This window comes from Trachymyrmex cornetzi, unplaced genomic scaffold (assembly GCF_001594075.2).
Source record: "Trachymyrmex cornetzi isolate Tcor2-1 unplaced genomic scaffold, Tcor1.1 scaffold58, whole genome shotgun sequence".
NCBI classification, from domain to species: Eukaryota; Metazoa; Arthropoda; class Insecta; order Hymenoptera; family Formicidae; genus Trachymyrmex; species Trachymyrmex cornetzi.
This window is the reverse complement of record NW_017299893.1, coordinates 568,220-586,007: the sequence shown is the minus strand read 5'-3', so window position 1 is coordinate 586,007 and position 17,788 is coordinate 568,220. Positions and strand designations below refer to the sequence as shown.

The window sequence follows — 17,788 nt, the reverse complement described above, 5'->3', positions numbered from 1 at the left end:
TCGCGGTGACGGTCATATCGATCGGCGCTCGTGCGTGGAACGAGGCCAAAATGATCTGGATAAAACAGGATTTGTCTCAAAGGAATCCTCGAAGAGGATTCGTTGGGCCCTTTGATAATTAGTGCCGGTCGGTGGAACAAATACCGTTCCTTTGTCTCGCAGTTAGCAAGGTAGAGAACGTGAAAGTAATTACATGATACAATCTCATTTGTTTCTACGGTATTTATGTCTTAGACGAGGACGTTTCTAAAAACTTAAAGGTAATTCGGAACTTGTCTCTTTATAAATTACTGAGAAGTACATTTAAATATTTACTATTTAGACTTATATGTATTTGTGGCTATAATTGTGGCTTTAATTAAAAAAAAATACTTTTCGTTTTTGTAATTCATTTATTTTGTAACATCCTAAAAATACTAATTAACATATTCGTTTTTATTTATTTCTATATATAAGGTGCCTCACAACTATCGCATTTTCTCTTAAGAACATATTTTTGAGGTAATTTTAAGACGAAAACTCTAATACGAAAATTATTGTAATCTTGACATTTTCATATTAGGATTCATATTAGGATTTTCGTCTCAAAATTACCTCAAGAATACGTTCTTAAGAGAAAATGCGGTTGTTGTGAGACTCCCTGTATATTTGCTTCTATTTATGTCTCTAAGAAGAAAGAGTCAATTAAATCTGAGAATGTTTTTGCAAGCGTGCTATATAAGCGTTAATTTATTATTTAATAAATCATCGGTTATGAATGTAATTCAGAACAATCTCTCATCAAATATAAAAATATGTACAATATTAAGAATCTTTATTTTAGACAGCATATGTGAGAAATACAATCAATGTTAGAAATTTAAAATGCCTCTTACGGGAGAAGTTGAATCTTCATTGCTTTAAATAATTCAATCTTGAATTACTAATATACACTATATATGTACTTGCATATATACCATATTGTAGTCTTTTCAAACTGCGCGCCGAATTGTTTGTCCGGACTATAAACGCAATTAAAACTGTTTTAGTAATCGCAAATTAAATTGGCAAGCAATTTAATTGATGCTACCATCAAGCATCATATTATAAAGATGATGTTGAAACTGTTAATAAATTTATTGCGAAAAATATTACCTCGCAATGAAGATCCAGCTTCGACCGCAATAGGCATTTTAAATTTTTAGTATAAAAATATGTATTATTAAAATTATCGTTATAATGGTTATAATTCATGCATTTGGCGCGTTTAAAAGGAGGCGTTGAAATACGATGTTTTCTGTACACGATGTCTCTTTTTAAACGCATCTAAACGCAATTATGATTATTTTGAATAAAGATAATTTTAATAATACACGTAATATAATTTTTTTTATGTTTGAGCGATTTTGTTCTTTATGTTTGATTGTGATTTTATTAAATTTTTCTATCGCGCGCGTATGTTTAATATCCGCTTGTTTTTAACGATCTTTAAAGTGTAGAAATGATCGCGAACGTAAGTTTATGATCTGCGGTTACAGAAAATTACGTGACACAAACGAAGTTCGATGTACTTGTCATCTATTCAGAGATGGAAAATTCCATTTTCAGTCGCGGAATGAAAGTGGAAAGTGGACATATTTTCTCATGACGTTATGTCTCTACGTTATGGATAAATTGCGAGCTTATCCGCAACACAAAGTTCTTCAACGCGCGAATTATTTCAGGCGAGAAGCAATATTTCTTAAATTCACTGATGCTAACCTTCTCGGTTGTAGACGGATAATAACCATCCTTAAGCTAGATAATCTCTGTAATAAGTTCCTAGTTTCTTGTCTGTAGAAGGAGGATATCTGCCATAGATAGAAAAGGAAGTAATCTGCAGGATACTTATTTAGCACAAGAAGTTAAATTATTTTTCGCTATTAAGAGAGAGATATAGAATGAGACATAACAATAGAAAAAGATAGGAGATTTATTGATGTAAAATTTATATTTTTTACTTTAATATTTCAAGATTTATATTTTAAATTCTAAAAATTTTTTAATTATATTAATATTTCATTATATATTTGACGACATAAATTGTCTTGTAATTAACTTTTTGTCTATAAAGCTTCAGATAAGTATTTATGGATTCTCTCTCAATACACTCTATATTTTTTTCTATATGTATGTATATCATTCTGAATGCATTATCGTAATTCAATATTTCTCTTTGTCATCATTCATCGTTATTATTTCGTCGCGCATCCATTCTGTTTTCATAAGAGCGGAGTACAATAATGTTTTGTGTGCATTTATTTCGTACAGAGTATTTTCATAAGAAATGAAGTAAAATAGAAAAACAGATATCAAAATTTTGTGTAAATATCTCTTCCACGTAATGATCAATCAAATCAGACATTAAACTCTAACGTTTTACCTTTCATCATATTTCCTTTATACGCTGAGATATTATAATTTGTATGAATATCGAATATAATAGTCGCACTGCGGTACTCAAGGATAAAAAATAAATATGTTGAACAAGGACTCTCTCTCATTAAACAAAAAACTATCAAACTCAGGACTAATGAGAGTCAGCACGAACGGAGGTGCGCAATGAATCTTACACAAATAATTTTGTTAATCCATTCGATGTGATGACCTCATCGTTATTCAAAATCTTGTACGTTTCGATTCTCTTTTGAATCTTCATCAGCAAACTTCTTAAACAATATTAGATTTCGCAAACGTTCGATGTAGAGTCACTCGCAGGTTGCCAAAACTGCGAGTGACTCTACATCGTCACGAAGTGTTATCCACACGATCGCTAAATTTCATCATGAAACCTTGGATAATGTCTTTATTTTCACAATGAAACACATTCTATAATACATTTTATATAATTTGTTTAAACTCCATCCAATCTGGAGCGACGAATGTGTCTGACAAGACTCAAGGATAAATAAACAGACAAATGGATTACTGTATAATGTAAATGTCGCTTGAGAATAACATATCCTTACCTCAATGCAGGAAGGCACTTATCGACGTGCGTGGACAAAATCGGACTTATGTTGGAACATTCTCTACATCTCTCTTTATGTCGTCAATGCTCTCGAAAAGTAAGAAAGAAGCAGGCAATAACGCTAGTAAAATGTGAAAGCTCTAGTAAGTTTAGTCGAGAGACCAAACAGCCGAACTCGAGGAAAGTCTCGCCTTCGATAAAATAACGGAAATGTTCTCGTCGGGATGGCGGTCTCCTTTTCTTCCTCGAGCTTTCCACAGTTCCCATTCTTTCTCTCGCTCTCTGTCGCCGCTAGCATTTCCGTTTTACCTGCGACCACCATACCGCTCTTCGCACTCTCTCTTTCTCCGACTTATCCTTTCTCACCATTTTCCACTGTTCCGTCTCTGTCCCGCGGTTTGGTATCGAGAGAGTTTCAGAACGAAACGCAAACACTTCGATTTTCCACGAGACGGCGGGGGACAAAGAAAACTCGTTGACCACGCTGATGTCGACAACCACGCGACCGGAGCGAATCTACACACATCGATATTGACCAACTTTTCGTCCGCATGGCGGCGGTTTCGACTTCCTTCCCTTGCGCCTCTGCATCCCTGCATTCGAGCGGATTTATGTAGAGAGATGGAAGGGAACCGACGACGGTTTTCCCTGGGTCGTCGGCTGGATTATCTCGGGATCACGCTGAAATACGGGATGTTCGTTCTGGAAAAATTTGCGGTACGATTTCGCGCGATCGTACAGTCGTCTTGAAATAAAGCCTTTCGAATACAGATAAATTTTCGTTTATTTAAACATGCTTAAATGTGACGTATCGCTACGACGATTGCTTTTACGCAGATATAAGATAGTTGTAAATTATTAGGTTTTATTTGTGAACGTGTGAATTATTGGTGGAGACTGGGGTTAGTTGTAATACGGAGTTGATTGCGAGGGGGTAACCACTAGCTGAAATATTGTCCCACAAATTACATGATTTCATCTGATTACAAATAATTTTTTTCATTATATATGAAGTAATAATTTGGTAAAATATATGATTTTATTTGATAAATTTTAATATTATACAATAATTTCTCGTGGTTGCATATGTAATTATCGGATTATACGTAGAGATTTCATATGAATTTTATAATAATTTCGAGGACCCACGATAACATTAAGTGGTTACCTCCTCGCTGGGGTTAATTGTAATCACGGTTGCCAGATCCCGAGCACTGTACAGCTAGGGCCCGAAGGTCCGTGAGCTGGAGATTTCATATTTTGACTGGAGGCCGGCCAATTGTTTCATTGAAAAATAAGAGGAAAAAAGGCGCAGGGTTAATTCGTGTTTTGCGACTACTGTTGCAGACTTTCTTTTTGTTATTAATATTTAACCAACATAAAGTGTCGACACAATCACAAAAACCTTTTTATTATTATTACAGGATTACGTACAGTGCGAACACAATTACAAACTTTTTTATTATTCGTAAAATAACATAAACTCCGAACATAATCACAGACTTTCTTATTACTTTCCGCGTAATTTAAATATGCAATTAATAAATACTCCACGCAAGCGAAAAACTGGAGATTGGTCCCGAAAACTGGAGTCTCCAGTCAAAATCTGGAGACCTGGCAACCGTGGTTGTAATACGGAGTTGATTGTCAAGAAACTATAATAATAACTCAATCAGTACATGGCAGAACATTCTCGTTTCTTTACCGTAGATTGCTGATGTAATATTAGATTGTTGCGCATCAAAAAAAATGGTTTGCATCAAAAGCGTTGTGTACATTACTTACAGTAACTTTTATGAAAAAATGAAAGTTGGTAAGTAAATTTCTCTTCTTTTTTATTCTCTTTGATTATTAATCAAGAAAGAAAGAAGTTTTTGGCACAATCGCGATTTCCTTATAAGCGTGGACGGAAAAATTTAGTATTTTGAAAATCATTACAGCAATTTCCCGAGGGATACTCTGTCAAAAGCTTATTTTTCATCTCAAGCAAACTTTCGGAATTTTATTTATGGTGTTTGTTTATCGAAATATGTGGATTCCCTTTTCACACACATCTATATACATATATTGTTACGACTATTTGAACACAGTTTACATACTCGTACATCGGTTCCGAAAACTCGAATCTTTCGATTGCAGAAGCCCGCCCGCATCGCGAGTTTCGTTTTTATTTTGTACACTTCGCGCAATTGATGTTTTTACCGACGTCGGTATCCGTTCGCGTGGTTTACACTTCATCAATCTCGGCGGTATATCGAGTCTGTTGTAGATCCGCCTGGTATCTGGATCCCGCTGCCGCGCACACGGATGCGGGATTCGATCCAAGATTCGCGCCGGCGTGTTTCGCATACGTGACTTCTTCCATCCTGTTAGGCATCAGGCAGATATGCGGGAACAAGTTGAAATCCGAAATCAGGTAACTTTGGATATGGGGCTTTCGTACGCTGGGATTTAACGCGATATGTTTCGACGTTCACGAAAGTGTGTCACGTATGATGCTCAGAATATTTTGATAAACGTCGATGTAGTAACGTCGAGGTCTGACGGAACGTTGATATCTACTACAAGTAACATAATATTTTTGTGTTATAATTTCTCACGCATCCAACGGTGTAATGCATTTCTTATATTACATTAATATTGTTAAGGGGATGCTGGAGTGCTCTGTTTTACCAATGAAGTACGATTAATTTTCCTCGACTCGTTTCTCTTAATTGCACTTACGGATTGAAAAGTCCTTCTCCATAATTAAAGTATTGACAACAACACTGGCTGCCAGCTACAATTTAATACGAAAAATGAAAGAAAATTAAAAATCGTAGCTTTGTCATCGGCTCCTGCAATCAACTCGTCACAATATATGCCGCATATAAGAGTTTCAGCTTTTACCCGTTTAAAATAAGAACAATACTATGCCTGTAGAAATGAGCTAGAAGCTTTAGTATAAGAGAAAAGAGTCGCCAAAAATTTCGTTCGTATGCAACGAATAAAATTGACGTGAAGCCATGAAACAGAGCAGTATTTTAGTTGATCTCTTTCTAAGAGATGGCGTTGCAATATGTTAGATAAGGACAGATGAATGCGTTTGAACGAGACAACGATATATATTAAGTATATAAGAAATGAATGAAAGATGTCACTATTATCGAATTTGGAATTTAAAAAAGTCTATACTATCGACTTCGATCAAGTTCGGCCGTCGATCCAGCATCCCCTTAAGTACGAAATTAGATTTTATGTTACTTTTAGTTGATATTAACTGACAAGGGTGAGTCCTTCTTTCACGAACGAAGGCAATGTGTTTAATTAAAATTGTTTTTTGGAGCCCTATTTCTTAATAAACAAATCGAAAATTAATAAATTTGGAATAACTGAAAGGTACTGATAAGGATTAATTTTGTAAAATTGTGAAATTTTATTGTTGACGTCACAGATCAAAATCGGTTTTTTCAATTCTAACTTTTTATTCTATTCTTCTTTTTATCTTAATTCTTTATAATTACGGAAAACACTTATTGTGGTTTTTGTATGTCAGAAATAAAAAAATTTGGACGACATTGTAATTTACATATTTCATTGAACGATTTGTTAAAAATATAAAATCGATCCCCCCCCCCCCATAATCTGACATCTAGTAGCAAAAAAAATAATTTACATTTTTTCGTGTAGATTACGGAATGTTTCAATTTTTAATAACTACTTTTTGTCTGCGTAGCACGATTAACAACAATACTTTGGGCACATTTTTTAATATTTACTTTATTGGATTAATAGGATTTTAGTGATAAAAAATTATTTATGTCAACATAAATCGCAAGAACGGAGTACGAATTTCCTCGTCATAATCCAAAAGCAGCTAGGATTGGGACTGTCGGCTCTTAGTACGACATATGAAACGCTGAACACATACAATCGGCTTACACAATAGCAGTTTTACCACGTTGAAATGTAATATAAAAATTTTATACTAAATATAAGTAAAAAGTAATGAAAAATAAATAAGGGTAGTAACATTTATAGCTTTACATTTATAGTTTTACTATTTTAACTTTTTAATTGATCGCGTATATCGAGGTTAAATTAAAATCTATTATATATAAAGTGATAAAAATTAGAAATTATTGATTATAATACACTAATAAATCGGCAATACTTTATAATACCGCTTAACATTACGCTCCTGTAAGAAGATTTAACACTGTCGGTAGCAATCAAACCGTTAGCTTACTTATAAAGTTCTTCTTCTTCTTGTGGGGCGGGGCGGACGCAGTCAACATTGAAGAAGAAGTCTGTAATACCGAAGAACAAAAGGAGGTTAAATGAGGATAGGATCACCCCGAGAGTAGCACCATTGAGGTTCTTATGGAAACTGCGCCATTTGAGTGGGGCGGAGAAAATCGTTTCTTGGATAAGGACGTGGGCACGAGATAAATAAAAGAGGTCGCGAAAACGGAAGAAAGTTCGATTGTGAAAAGAAAGAATATAAATATATAACAGAAGACATCCTGAGATTGTAAAATTATTTCATTTTTGTAAAAATATTATACACTGACAGGACGAGCGACTGTAATTCTTTTTAATTCGTGGTAAAACATCGTGCTGAAACATCGTGGTAAAGTGTAGCTCTCCTCCTTTTAAAATAAGAGACGCATATAGAATAAATGAGATGTTAGATAATTACATATAATTAGATATAAATATGAAGTTGAATTGTAAAATTAATCAAAAGTTAATCACATGCTATATTAATATTTTATAGCAAATTCAATTTCTTATTAACATGTTATCTATTAAAAATGTAGATATCACGACAATTACTTTTTATCGATTTAACTCTTACGTACAAAGTCGGATCACTATAAGTGACCCATCACTAGTGACCGAACGATTCCTCGACGTTCGTGCAAGTTTCTTTGACTCTTTCGGTAATTATAAATTGTACTACATTTTATCCAAACAAGACAAAGTCTAAAATTATGACATAAAACGTCTTTTAGACGCAAAACATCTTATGACCTGATTTTAGATACTTTTTATTGTCTGGATATTATTTTCCAAAATGAAGTTTCAATATCTATTCTAAAAAGTTAAAAGTATGTTGGTGAATTTTTAGAGGTTTTTAGAACCATTCCGAATAGGTGAAAAAAACGGAGGGATTCCAGTGACCCATGTTTGGATGGATGAGGCACCAAATTGTACCTTGTATTGTAAGAGTTAATTACACACTAACTTTTCCGTAGCATACATTCTATTCTAATCTATATTTACTGTAGTGTAACGGCATGTTACACAATGGCCAACAAATTTTTTGGACACTGAATTCAGTTCTATTTTAGTGGAAGCATGTAGTACTTTATGTCGCTCAGAACGTTACATTTACCAGCATTATTTCCTGAGTTATTGATTCATGCAAGATTCACGTTATATGTCCATTATCTACCGAACATGTAGATTATACTGAAGTAATGACTATATCGCGTCTATATCGAATGGAACAAAGCAAGACATTCCATTGCCATTTACTTAATGTATAAAGCTACCAAATTCTAATCTTTTTTTTCGAAAGTAGACTCTAAATGATTTCTGTGATGCATTTTTGTTACTTAGGATTTACAATTGTCTTCTTTTGTAGATTTTATAAAAACATATATCAAACTTATGTAAAGTAGACAAATAAGCAACTGTATAAAAGTCGAACGTGAGTTCTTTCTTATTATACTTACAGAGTATTGAAATTATATTTTCAGCTATTATTTAAAAGTTTATTATTATTTTCTGTTGAGTCGCATTAATGTGCTTTTCTGAAGGAAAATCTTCATACACTATTAGATATCAAAAGAGCAATAACCTAATCTCTTGAATTAAATACCATTTTAGTATTTTTAATTTCCATTGTGCCAAAATCAATCTGTGACTAAATTGAGTAATTCCAAAGTAAAGAATGTTCATATTAACGTATGTTTAGTCAATAAGAAACTAAAGACTCAAATTTAATACGTCCTTCGAGTTAAATTGTTTAACTCCATTGTTTTAGTTTAATTAACAACATATTGAGCAAGAAAAGTGGCGACTTATAGAAATAATTAAAAATAACTTAAATTAGATATAATTTGACAATGAAAACTTGATTTGTACCTCTTTTACTATTAGACTAATTTTGATCTAAAGCAGGAATAAAAACCGATATTATTTAAACGAGTTCTATAGAATAGAACGTAGGAAGGTTCTTTTTCCACCAACCTTAGTGATTAAATTGTCATAAACAAAGACCAAGTCTAAATCTCACATTTATATAACATCATAATCCGAGATAAACAAGATTATTTTAGTCCCATTTCTTAGGGACGAGGTATACGTTACATTATTTCAATTAAACGCCTTTGGTAGGAACTTTAACATTTGATGTACATGCGCATCTCGTGCTCTGAATTACACGCACGTAGAAACGTCACTCGTATCCGCCGCTACGAGCTCGACTATTTCAAAGCTGCTAATCCGCCGCTGTCGCGCCGCTGGACGCCGACGGTGCACCGAAACTAAACTGTAAATCGTGTATCCTCATATCACGTGCGTGAGAACCGTTATCAAAGCCTGTATCCAGCGCCCGCGAGCGCGTGGATATGTGTTATCTGCTGGTCAAAAGGAGGGTGAGAATAACGCTCGGAGGGATCGGATAGATCCGTATTCGTTCTCAGTTCGTAGCACTAATTACGCATCTGTCTTCCGGCGGTTTATCAGCCGCGCATCTCGACGCCTATTTCATGGCGTGGCATTTTGATCACATTCCGTTGACGTTTGCTCGCGCGGAAGACTGATTTCGACACTTCGGCCCCGCCCGCGTTTCGCGCCGCGGGATTTATTTGCGATATCGCGATCAGCCGGTGAAACGATTTCCCCGCAATCTCTCTCGCTTTAAGAACCAATCCGTTGGAAACGCGCGTTATCAGGCAATGATCCCCGTTTGAATATCCGATCATCGCGCACGACTCGCTGCTTTGTCTTCGAATCGCTTAGATTTTAGAGGACACGCAATTAACCCCATCCTCCTCGCTGATGCTAGTGTTCTAGAGCACTAATACCTACTCTCCACTCAACTCTAATCTCTTTAATTGCTTCTTGTTGTTATGTCGAAGCACGCGGCAAATCGTATATGCCAGATGATAAATGTAATGCACGTGACTACAATTCTGTTGCGACTGCAAAATGAGAACGTGAACGCTAGTATAACTCGTAAACTAGGCTAATATGCGTTACATATCTACTGCTGTTGCTGCTGCAAGAAATCGAGGAGTTTGGACTTTTGTTTTAACAGTTGAAAGATACAGTCTCTTAAGATGTACTCCATCGTCTATTTTTCACACAAACTCGGCTACATTTCGTTTATAATTTCTTTTCTGACTCGACTGCTTTCGCTGCTTTCGCAATTTTTCTCGATTGTTTTAGTAGAATTGCTCCTTGTAACAATTAATGGCAATAGCGATGTAAGAAATTGCGACATTAAGAAAATTGTTATTGGTATCACAGAGTGCAACGGAAGAAATCGCAACTCTGTTCTTATGTTCCATTACAACAGTTATTTTATCTATAATATAATAGTATGTGTATATATAAACATATATATTAATAATATAATATACAGGGTGTTTGATAAGTAATAATAAAACTCTCGCATAGGGATAGAGCGGACTAAACTGAGTCGAAAAATCCTCTACCATTTTACGATTTTCATAATAGTTAACAAGATATTAATTACTAAAAATCGCCGAATATTGATTTTCGATAATTTTTTACTCCAGTACTATCAACTTTACAGAAAAATAGCAAGTGACAAAAATTGTTTATTTTCTTCTCATGAGAGCTCTGAGAATTTTTTCAGAATTTTTTAGTACCGCATTTTCTCATGTTGATAAAAATAGTTGCTAATATAAGAAAATGCAGTACTAAAAAGTTGATAAAAAATTCTAAAAAAATTCTTAGAGCTCTATGAGAATAGAATAAACATAGTAACAGAAAATAGGCTCAAATAATTTATAAAATTAAAGCTAAAACAAGGGCTACGAGCCAAGCTGGATCTTAATGCTAAATTAACTACAATAAGTTTATTAACAAACGTTTCGACCCCTATTGGGGGTCATTCTCAATGTTTAAATTACAATTTGAACTCAACGACTCATTTGAAAAACAATCACTTGCTAATACATATGATGATTTAGACGGTAAATGTAATAAAATATAAATTCAACATTGTGTATGTAAAATTTCATTATAGATACACGATGTTAAATTTATATTTTATTACATTTCAAATTGTAATTTAAATATTGACAATGACCCAATAGGGGTCGAAATATTTGTTAATATACTTATACTATTGTAGTTAATCTAGCATTAAGCTTGGGTCGCAGCCTTTGTTTTAGTTTTAATTTAATAAAAATAATTTTTATCTCTTGCTATTTTTCAGTAAATTTGATAGTACTCGGGTAAAAAAATTATTGAAAATTAATATTTGATGAATTTTATAGTAATTGATATCTTGTTAATTATTGCGAAAATTGCAAAATGGCAGAGAAACTAACTTTTCGACTCACTTTAGTCCGTTTTACACCTATGCGAGAGATTTATCGTTACTTATCAAACATCCCTATATATATTGCTAAAATGTAATTTTTTAATTTGTATCTAAAAGTGTAAGATTAAAATATCTTGTCGTTTTTCGCAGAAATTGTTATGGAATTAAAGAATTACGCTCGTATAATTAAACAATCTTTTATATGTATACGTAAATAAGTAATTAGAATTGATTTTTTAAATTAATTTATTTTACAATTTTAGTAGTTCAGAAAGCAAAGTATAATATTGAACTACTCAAATGATAATTATCGTAGTCGTAGCACGATCATGATCGCCGTAAAATTTTACGCTCCTCGCGTAAAATGCAAAGGAACCGTTTCTTGCAACCGCTATCCCTTCGAATCGATCCGTGTCTCTAGCTCGGTCGGCACCGCCCTTCAAATTAGACTTTCCAAAAGAGTAATAAATGCGCTTGCATGTGTCACGTACTTCCCTTTGAAGAAGATTTGCTTATCGTGTCCACATGGGATTTGCACCAAAGTCGATATCCTCTTTCCTCGACATCTTCCTAACCAATTTTCGTTGCTTTCGATAAACTTCCATTTCGCGGGCACACTTGCGTTCTTCAGATTTTCGTAACTTTTCATATTTATGATTAATATGCTGTGCGATTATATATAAAATATATAAATTTTTCATAATCAAACTTTGATTGTTTTATGTACGAATTAATGTTTGCGCGAAGATATATATATATATATATATATATATACTTCATCTATTATTTAGTTTTACATTTTTTCAAAGTTTTAAAACACTGTATGCACTTAAAACGCTGTAATGCAATTAATTCTCCATCAGCAATGGTGAAACTTTTATCCTTTGCAATCTGGAATCTGGGTCTTTGAATTTTTAGTGCAGATTTTTATATAACTGCGGACCATAAATCTGAAAAAAATTCTTGCTTACTTCTAAAAAGTTCAACAAGTTTACACTAGAAATTAGATTATATTTTATTTATTTTTTTACAGATTTAAATTTATTTTTTTAATTTAGTCAGAATTTACAATAAAAAAATTTGACCGTATGGTCAAAATTACACATTGCCGATGGAAAGTTAATTACACACAGAGAAAATTTATCAAGTTTTAATACAATTTTAAATTATACTTTACTATGTCTAGTATTTCCGATGGACCGTCACAACATGATTCCGACATAACTTTTACTGTGGTAATACTAATTTTTATCACATAATTATAATAAATAAAGTAATTATTTTGTTAAACCAGTGCTTAAGCCATATTCAATAACATGAAAACTGTTAATTTTTACTATGGTACGCAAACAAAATTTGCTAGGTATATATATTTTTTACTTATCTTTACATACTAACTTTTAAACAAGTTGTGATTTTAATAAAAAGTTTTTACTACGAAAAAGTGTAAAAATTACGTTATTGTTTTTAAAAAAATAACTATAGCATTTAAACTTATAATTTACATGATGTCCGCAGCTACTACCACATTATAGTAATTTTAAATATAAAATTTTCTCCGTGCACAATTGCGTAATAGCGAGATATTCACCTTCGTGCAGGTAATATGGAATTCTATTAAGAATAATTACTTAACAGTATTTGTTCAATGAAATTTTTCTAAGAAGATTAATTCTGGCATCATTAATATCACTTTATAATAACTTCCGACCGCGGGAAGACTCGAATTGAATTGATTCGTAAGCCAATAAGGCCTTGCGGTAAATAAATCCTTCGACTAGCCGAAGAACTTTTATTTATTACGCATTCTTACACACACACACACACACACACACACACACAAATACACATACAAAACAAAAGATTTATCCTCGGTGTTTCGAATGTATGAGCCATCTATAAAATGTCGGACATGCATAAAATTCACGCCGTCTATAGATCGGTACATTGAACCGGCATACGGAATGTAACAATGTTCCGTACTCGTACATCACTAATGAAATGTTAGAATTATGGTTTCGCGTAACAATGCAACGAGATAACGTCGATGCGCGTCGACATACCATGGATGGTACGTTGGTCGCGAAGATCATATACATTCCACTAGACTAACGCAGTCTTTTCCAGCAGACATGAACCGCGATCCAATATTGATCCTTTTGGAAAAAGCGGTTCTCAGCAAAGAGAGTGTAAATGTTCCCGTTAAAACGTCGCGTACAAAAATTCCTGTCGCTACGTTTAATCAAGCAAACATCATTTTCACGATATGTTTCAGTTACTTCAAAGCGCGTGGTGAATTTGTCTGTAAATAAATCATTACTTACAGAACGACAAATATTTGTTAGTTTTATTGTCTTCCGTAAAAAGTATGAGAAACTGACGTGGCAATAAAAACTTAGGAGCATTTGTCTTATGCAATCCGTCGCAAAACAAAGAAAATTGTGTGTCGGCGGCGAGAAACTAGATATATCACTGGGCTGGATACGAAAAATGCACGAAAAGATTTTTAACTGCCAGGTTATAGAGGTGACGTTTTTAGAATCGCGACGGCGAAGGTTGCGTCGTACTTGCGATGAAAGAAGATTACGTGAGGAGAATATAGCGTGAAATCCTTGAAAATTGCCGCGGCGACGGCTTACGCACCGCGTGAAAGCTTTAAATTTAATAGCGCCCCGCGTTCTGTTAAGCTCTATTTCGATAGTGAGAGAAAGAAAGAAAAAAAGGAAAGAAAAATACCGAATCGCATTTCGATTTCTTACTTCACGTGAGACCCTCAGAGATATTTAGATCTGTATTCAGAACATGCTTTTACGACGTTAGCGCGTATTTAGCATATAGTTCACGTTACTATAGAATTTCAAACACAAAAGCGCGCATTTATCGATAAAAGCGCGTTCTGAAGACGAGCCTTAATCTTTGCCGAACACCGTGGCGGTGATTCGAAAGTACGTCAGTTCTTCATTTGGGGAAGAAGAATCGATGAGAAAGTTTGTCTCCTTTTCAATTGGACCATATAGATCTGGAATCGCGATTTGATTTCTCGTTTACGGATAGTTTCTACGTGAATTAAGTACCAGCGTAATTCACTTCATGTTCCATCGGTGGCGAACCGTATAGCAGCCCCCGACGCGGATATTTTACAAATGGCGTTGGCCGACTGAATGCGGGTATCGCCTCCTCTTTTTGCGTGCGCGCACCACCGTCGACGTTAAGCGAAATCTCAGTAATTGGCTCGACCGCATTTCCAAAACGTCGAGTGACAACGAAAGATACATCTTCCGCCATAAATAAAACCCGCTTACCGTGAGACCCGCTGAGGCCAGCTATCTCTCCTTACTCGAAATACGAATTTCCGCCCCCAATATCGTTAATTCAAAATGCTCACGATGCAGTCGGACATTTCGACAGGACGTTTATTATATTCTTGGATCGCTGCTCTTGAATTTTTGAGTTCTAGCATTTCCGATGAATTCGTTCTGCAGCCGGATTTCTCTACTTTTTCGGGTTTAGTAAAAATGTAATAGTAATAATAATTTTTTGTTATTATAATATACGATTCTACCTTTTGAAATATGAGATTATATCTTTTTATTTTCTCTTGTTTCTATTTTTTTTTTTACGAATTACTATAATTATATATTAAATATCTAAATCTTTTGAATGTTGAATTCCTTCTAAATAACATAAAAATTTCAATTATAATTAAACAGTAATAATATTAACAAGAATAAATGAAAATGCTTGTTATTTATCATTAAATTATTATGTAAAGAAAAAGTGACGAATATATAAGCAAAAATGATAAATGAATAAAAAATGTATAGATATGTCAACATTTTATTACTATTACTACACCGTATAAAAATTATCAGTTTTAGCATTTTTACAACAATGTTTCTGTGTGTACAAATGTTTGTATCAATGAATCGGTATTTAGCAGGAAAAATTGTTTCCAAAAGAAAGATTATATAACTTTTAATTTTTTAGTATTTTTTATACTCTCTGAATTTTTTGGAGTAAAATCTCCAAAAGAATAAAAATTCCATCATTATTCATCAAAAAGAGTGAAAGTATTTGTACTCTTAAATAAGAGTATCAGATTTTCTTTTGAAGTAAAATTTCACTTTTTTAAAGTGAATCTCATTTCAAAAGAGCGAAATTTCATTCTAAAAGAAAATCCGCCGATCTTATTATCTATAAGCCAATTATAAAGCCGTATTAGCATCTTAAGACATTACTTAATTAAAACGGTCTTGACGTAAGAATAAATTATGAATACCAGCCAAAGGTTAAAGATTGAATATATAAAAAATCATGTTATGAACATGTAAAATATAATAAACAGGGTTGGGTAAGTTAATGTTTTTTTAAAACACTAAATTAAGTTAAAGTTAATGGCTTATAAAATTATTAAAATTAAGTTAAAATTTGAAGGAATAAAGAATTAACTTACAATTAGTAAAAGTTAAGTTAAAATTGAATTAACTTAAGTTAAAAAAAAAGTTAATTTAAAAAAGAATTATTTTTGAGATCAAAATTTCCTAATTTTTCTTATAATGAGATTACTTTAAATAACACTTACAGATATAAATTATTAGGTAAATTTAATTTTATATTCACATGTTAATTACTTATATATAATAAGAGTCATACTATAAAGCGTTTTTGTAAAATCTTACAAGAGAGAAGGGTATATGTTTGCATTATTTCTCTTTCTTTAACTTTTATCTAACTTTTTTTAACTTCTAAAACGACTGCTCATGCATGTTTACGACTACATCGACTAGATATTTATTATAAAGATAAACGTAAAAATTTAGAAAATGGGTGGATGTGCAGTACTGTTCTACAACAATTCTTCATCTAAGGCTCATTTCATATTTATGTTGCTGAAATACAATATTTATGATACCTAAAATTAGTATGATTCAAATATAAGCGGGAATTGACAAAACTTAGCGAGTCAATAAAAACTAGCTATCGTATGGTATGTGACTCTTATTATAGAGTCTCTCATCATAAAATCATTGAATTTTTTCTAAATTAATTTTCTAATGTTTAAGACTTTATAGAAAAATAAAAATTAGTATAAGAGAGGTAGAAAAATTGTTAATTTAAAAAAAGTTAACAAATTAAAGTTTAAAAGTAACTAAATTAAGTTAAAAATTAATGCATTTAAAATAAACTAAGTTAAGTTAAAAGTTGTTAATTTTTTAACTATTTTTTTAACTGTTAACGTTTTAACTAGTTACTACCTAACCCTAATAATAAGTAACTGTAAAATTCGTTACTGTTACCAAAGAGATGTAACTACGTTACACTTGTTAAAAAAAATTAACGACGGTACGAGTCCGTTATAAAAAAAGTAACTAGTGACTAACGGTAATACGTTACTTCTATTTCCTGATATTTGAGAATGGATCATTACAAAAATGTAATAAGCAATTTTGCAAAACGTGTCGGAAGCAGACGAATGAAATATATCCTGCATAGGCCGAACTTCATGTAGCTGTCATAAAAGTACTCCGTAAAGGATCATTTTTAGAGTTGTCACGCGAGCACTCGAGATAAATTTTCGATCTAATACCAATGAACAAACGCTTATATATAATCATATAGATGTATATCGTAAAACAGCGAGGCTGGAATACATAAAATGCATGGTTATGACAGGGACGTAGAAGAGAGAGATCATTCTCAGCATTTTTGTAGAGATACCACCGAAGCGTACTACATCTCCTGACTCGCCTTTGACATTGAGCTACAGTTGAAGAGTGATGTAATCAACGATACGCTGCAAAATGTAACAGAAATGAAAACGGATGAAACGTATCGGAAAACCGAAGTTTTATTTTGCATAGATACCAAAAGGTTTTGCACGGGGGATGATTCTCAATGCTCTGTCGCGCGAATGTTGCGGCAGCGCTTCGGTGATTTCGACACTTGAGGTCGCGTCATGAAAAAAAAAGGAGAAAAAAAAAGGATCGACAACGACGCGACACCCGATGGATATCCTGTTGGTCTGGAATTATGACTTGCATGCCGAAAGACGGTCGACAGAAAGATTACGTGGTTGTCGACGCGACATGGCGAAAGTGTTGACCGAATTGTCGGTCGGCAGTGGATCGATAACGCTTCGCGAATCGCGTCAAAACTTTCCAGCTGGCCTAACTCATCCGCGCTCATCGCGATGTACTGAAAGGCATTCACGGATCAAAACGGATTATATC

General features: G+C 33.4%; 1 protein-coding gene across 1 annotated transcript in view; it reads left to right on the top strand.

The window, feature by feature from the left end:
* LOC108766385 (membrane-bound alkaline phosphatase-like) overlaps window positions 1–13,670 on the top strand; it is a 98,517-nt gene extending 84,847 nt beyond the window's left edge. Inside the window, exon 3 of the mRNA XM_018515647.1 lies at window positions 13,497–13,670. Coding sequence (XP_018371149.1) covers window positions 13,497–13,670 — 174 coding nt within the window. The remainder of the gene's footprint in view (window positions 1–13,496) is intronic.
* Window positions 13,671–17,788: the final 4,118 nt, after the last annotated feature.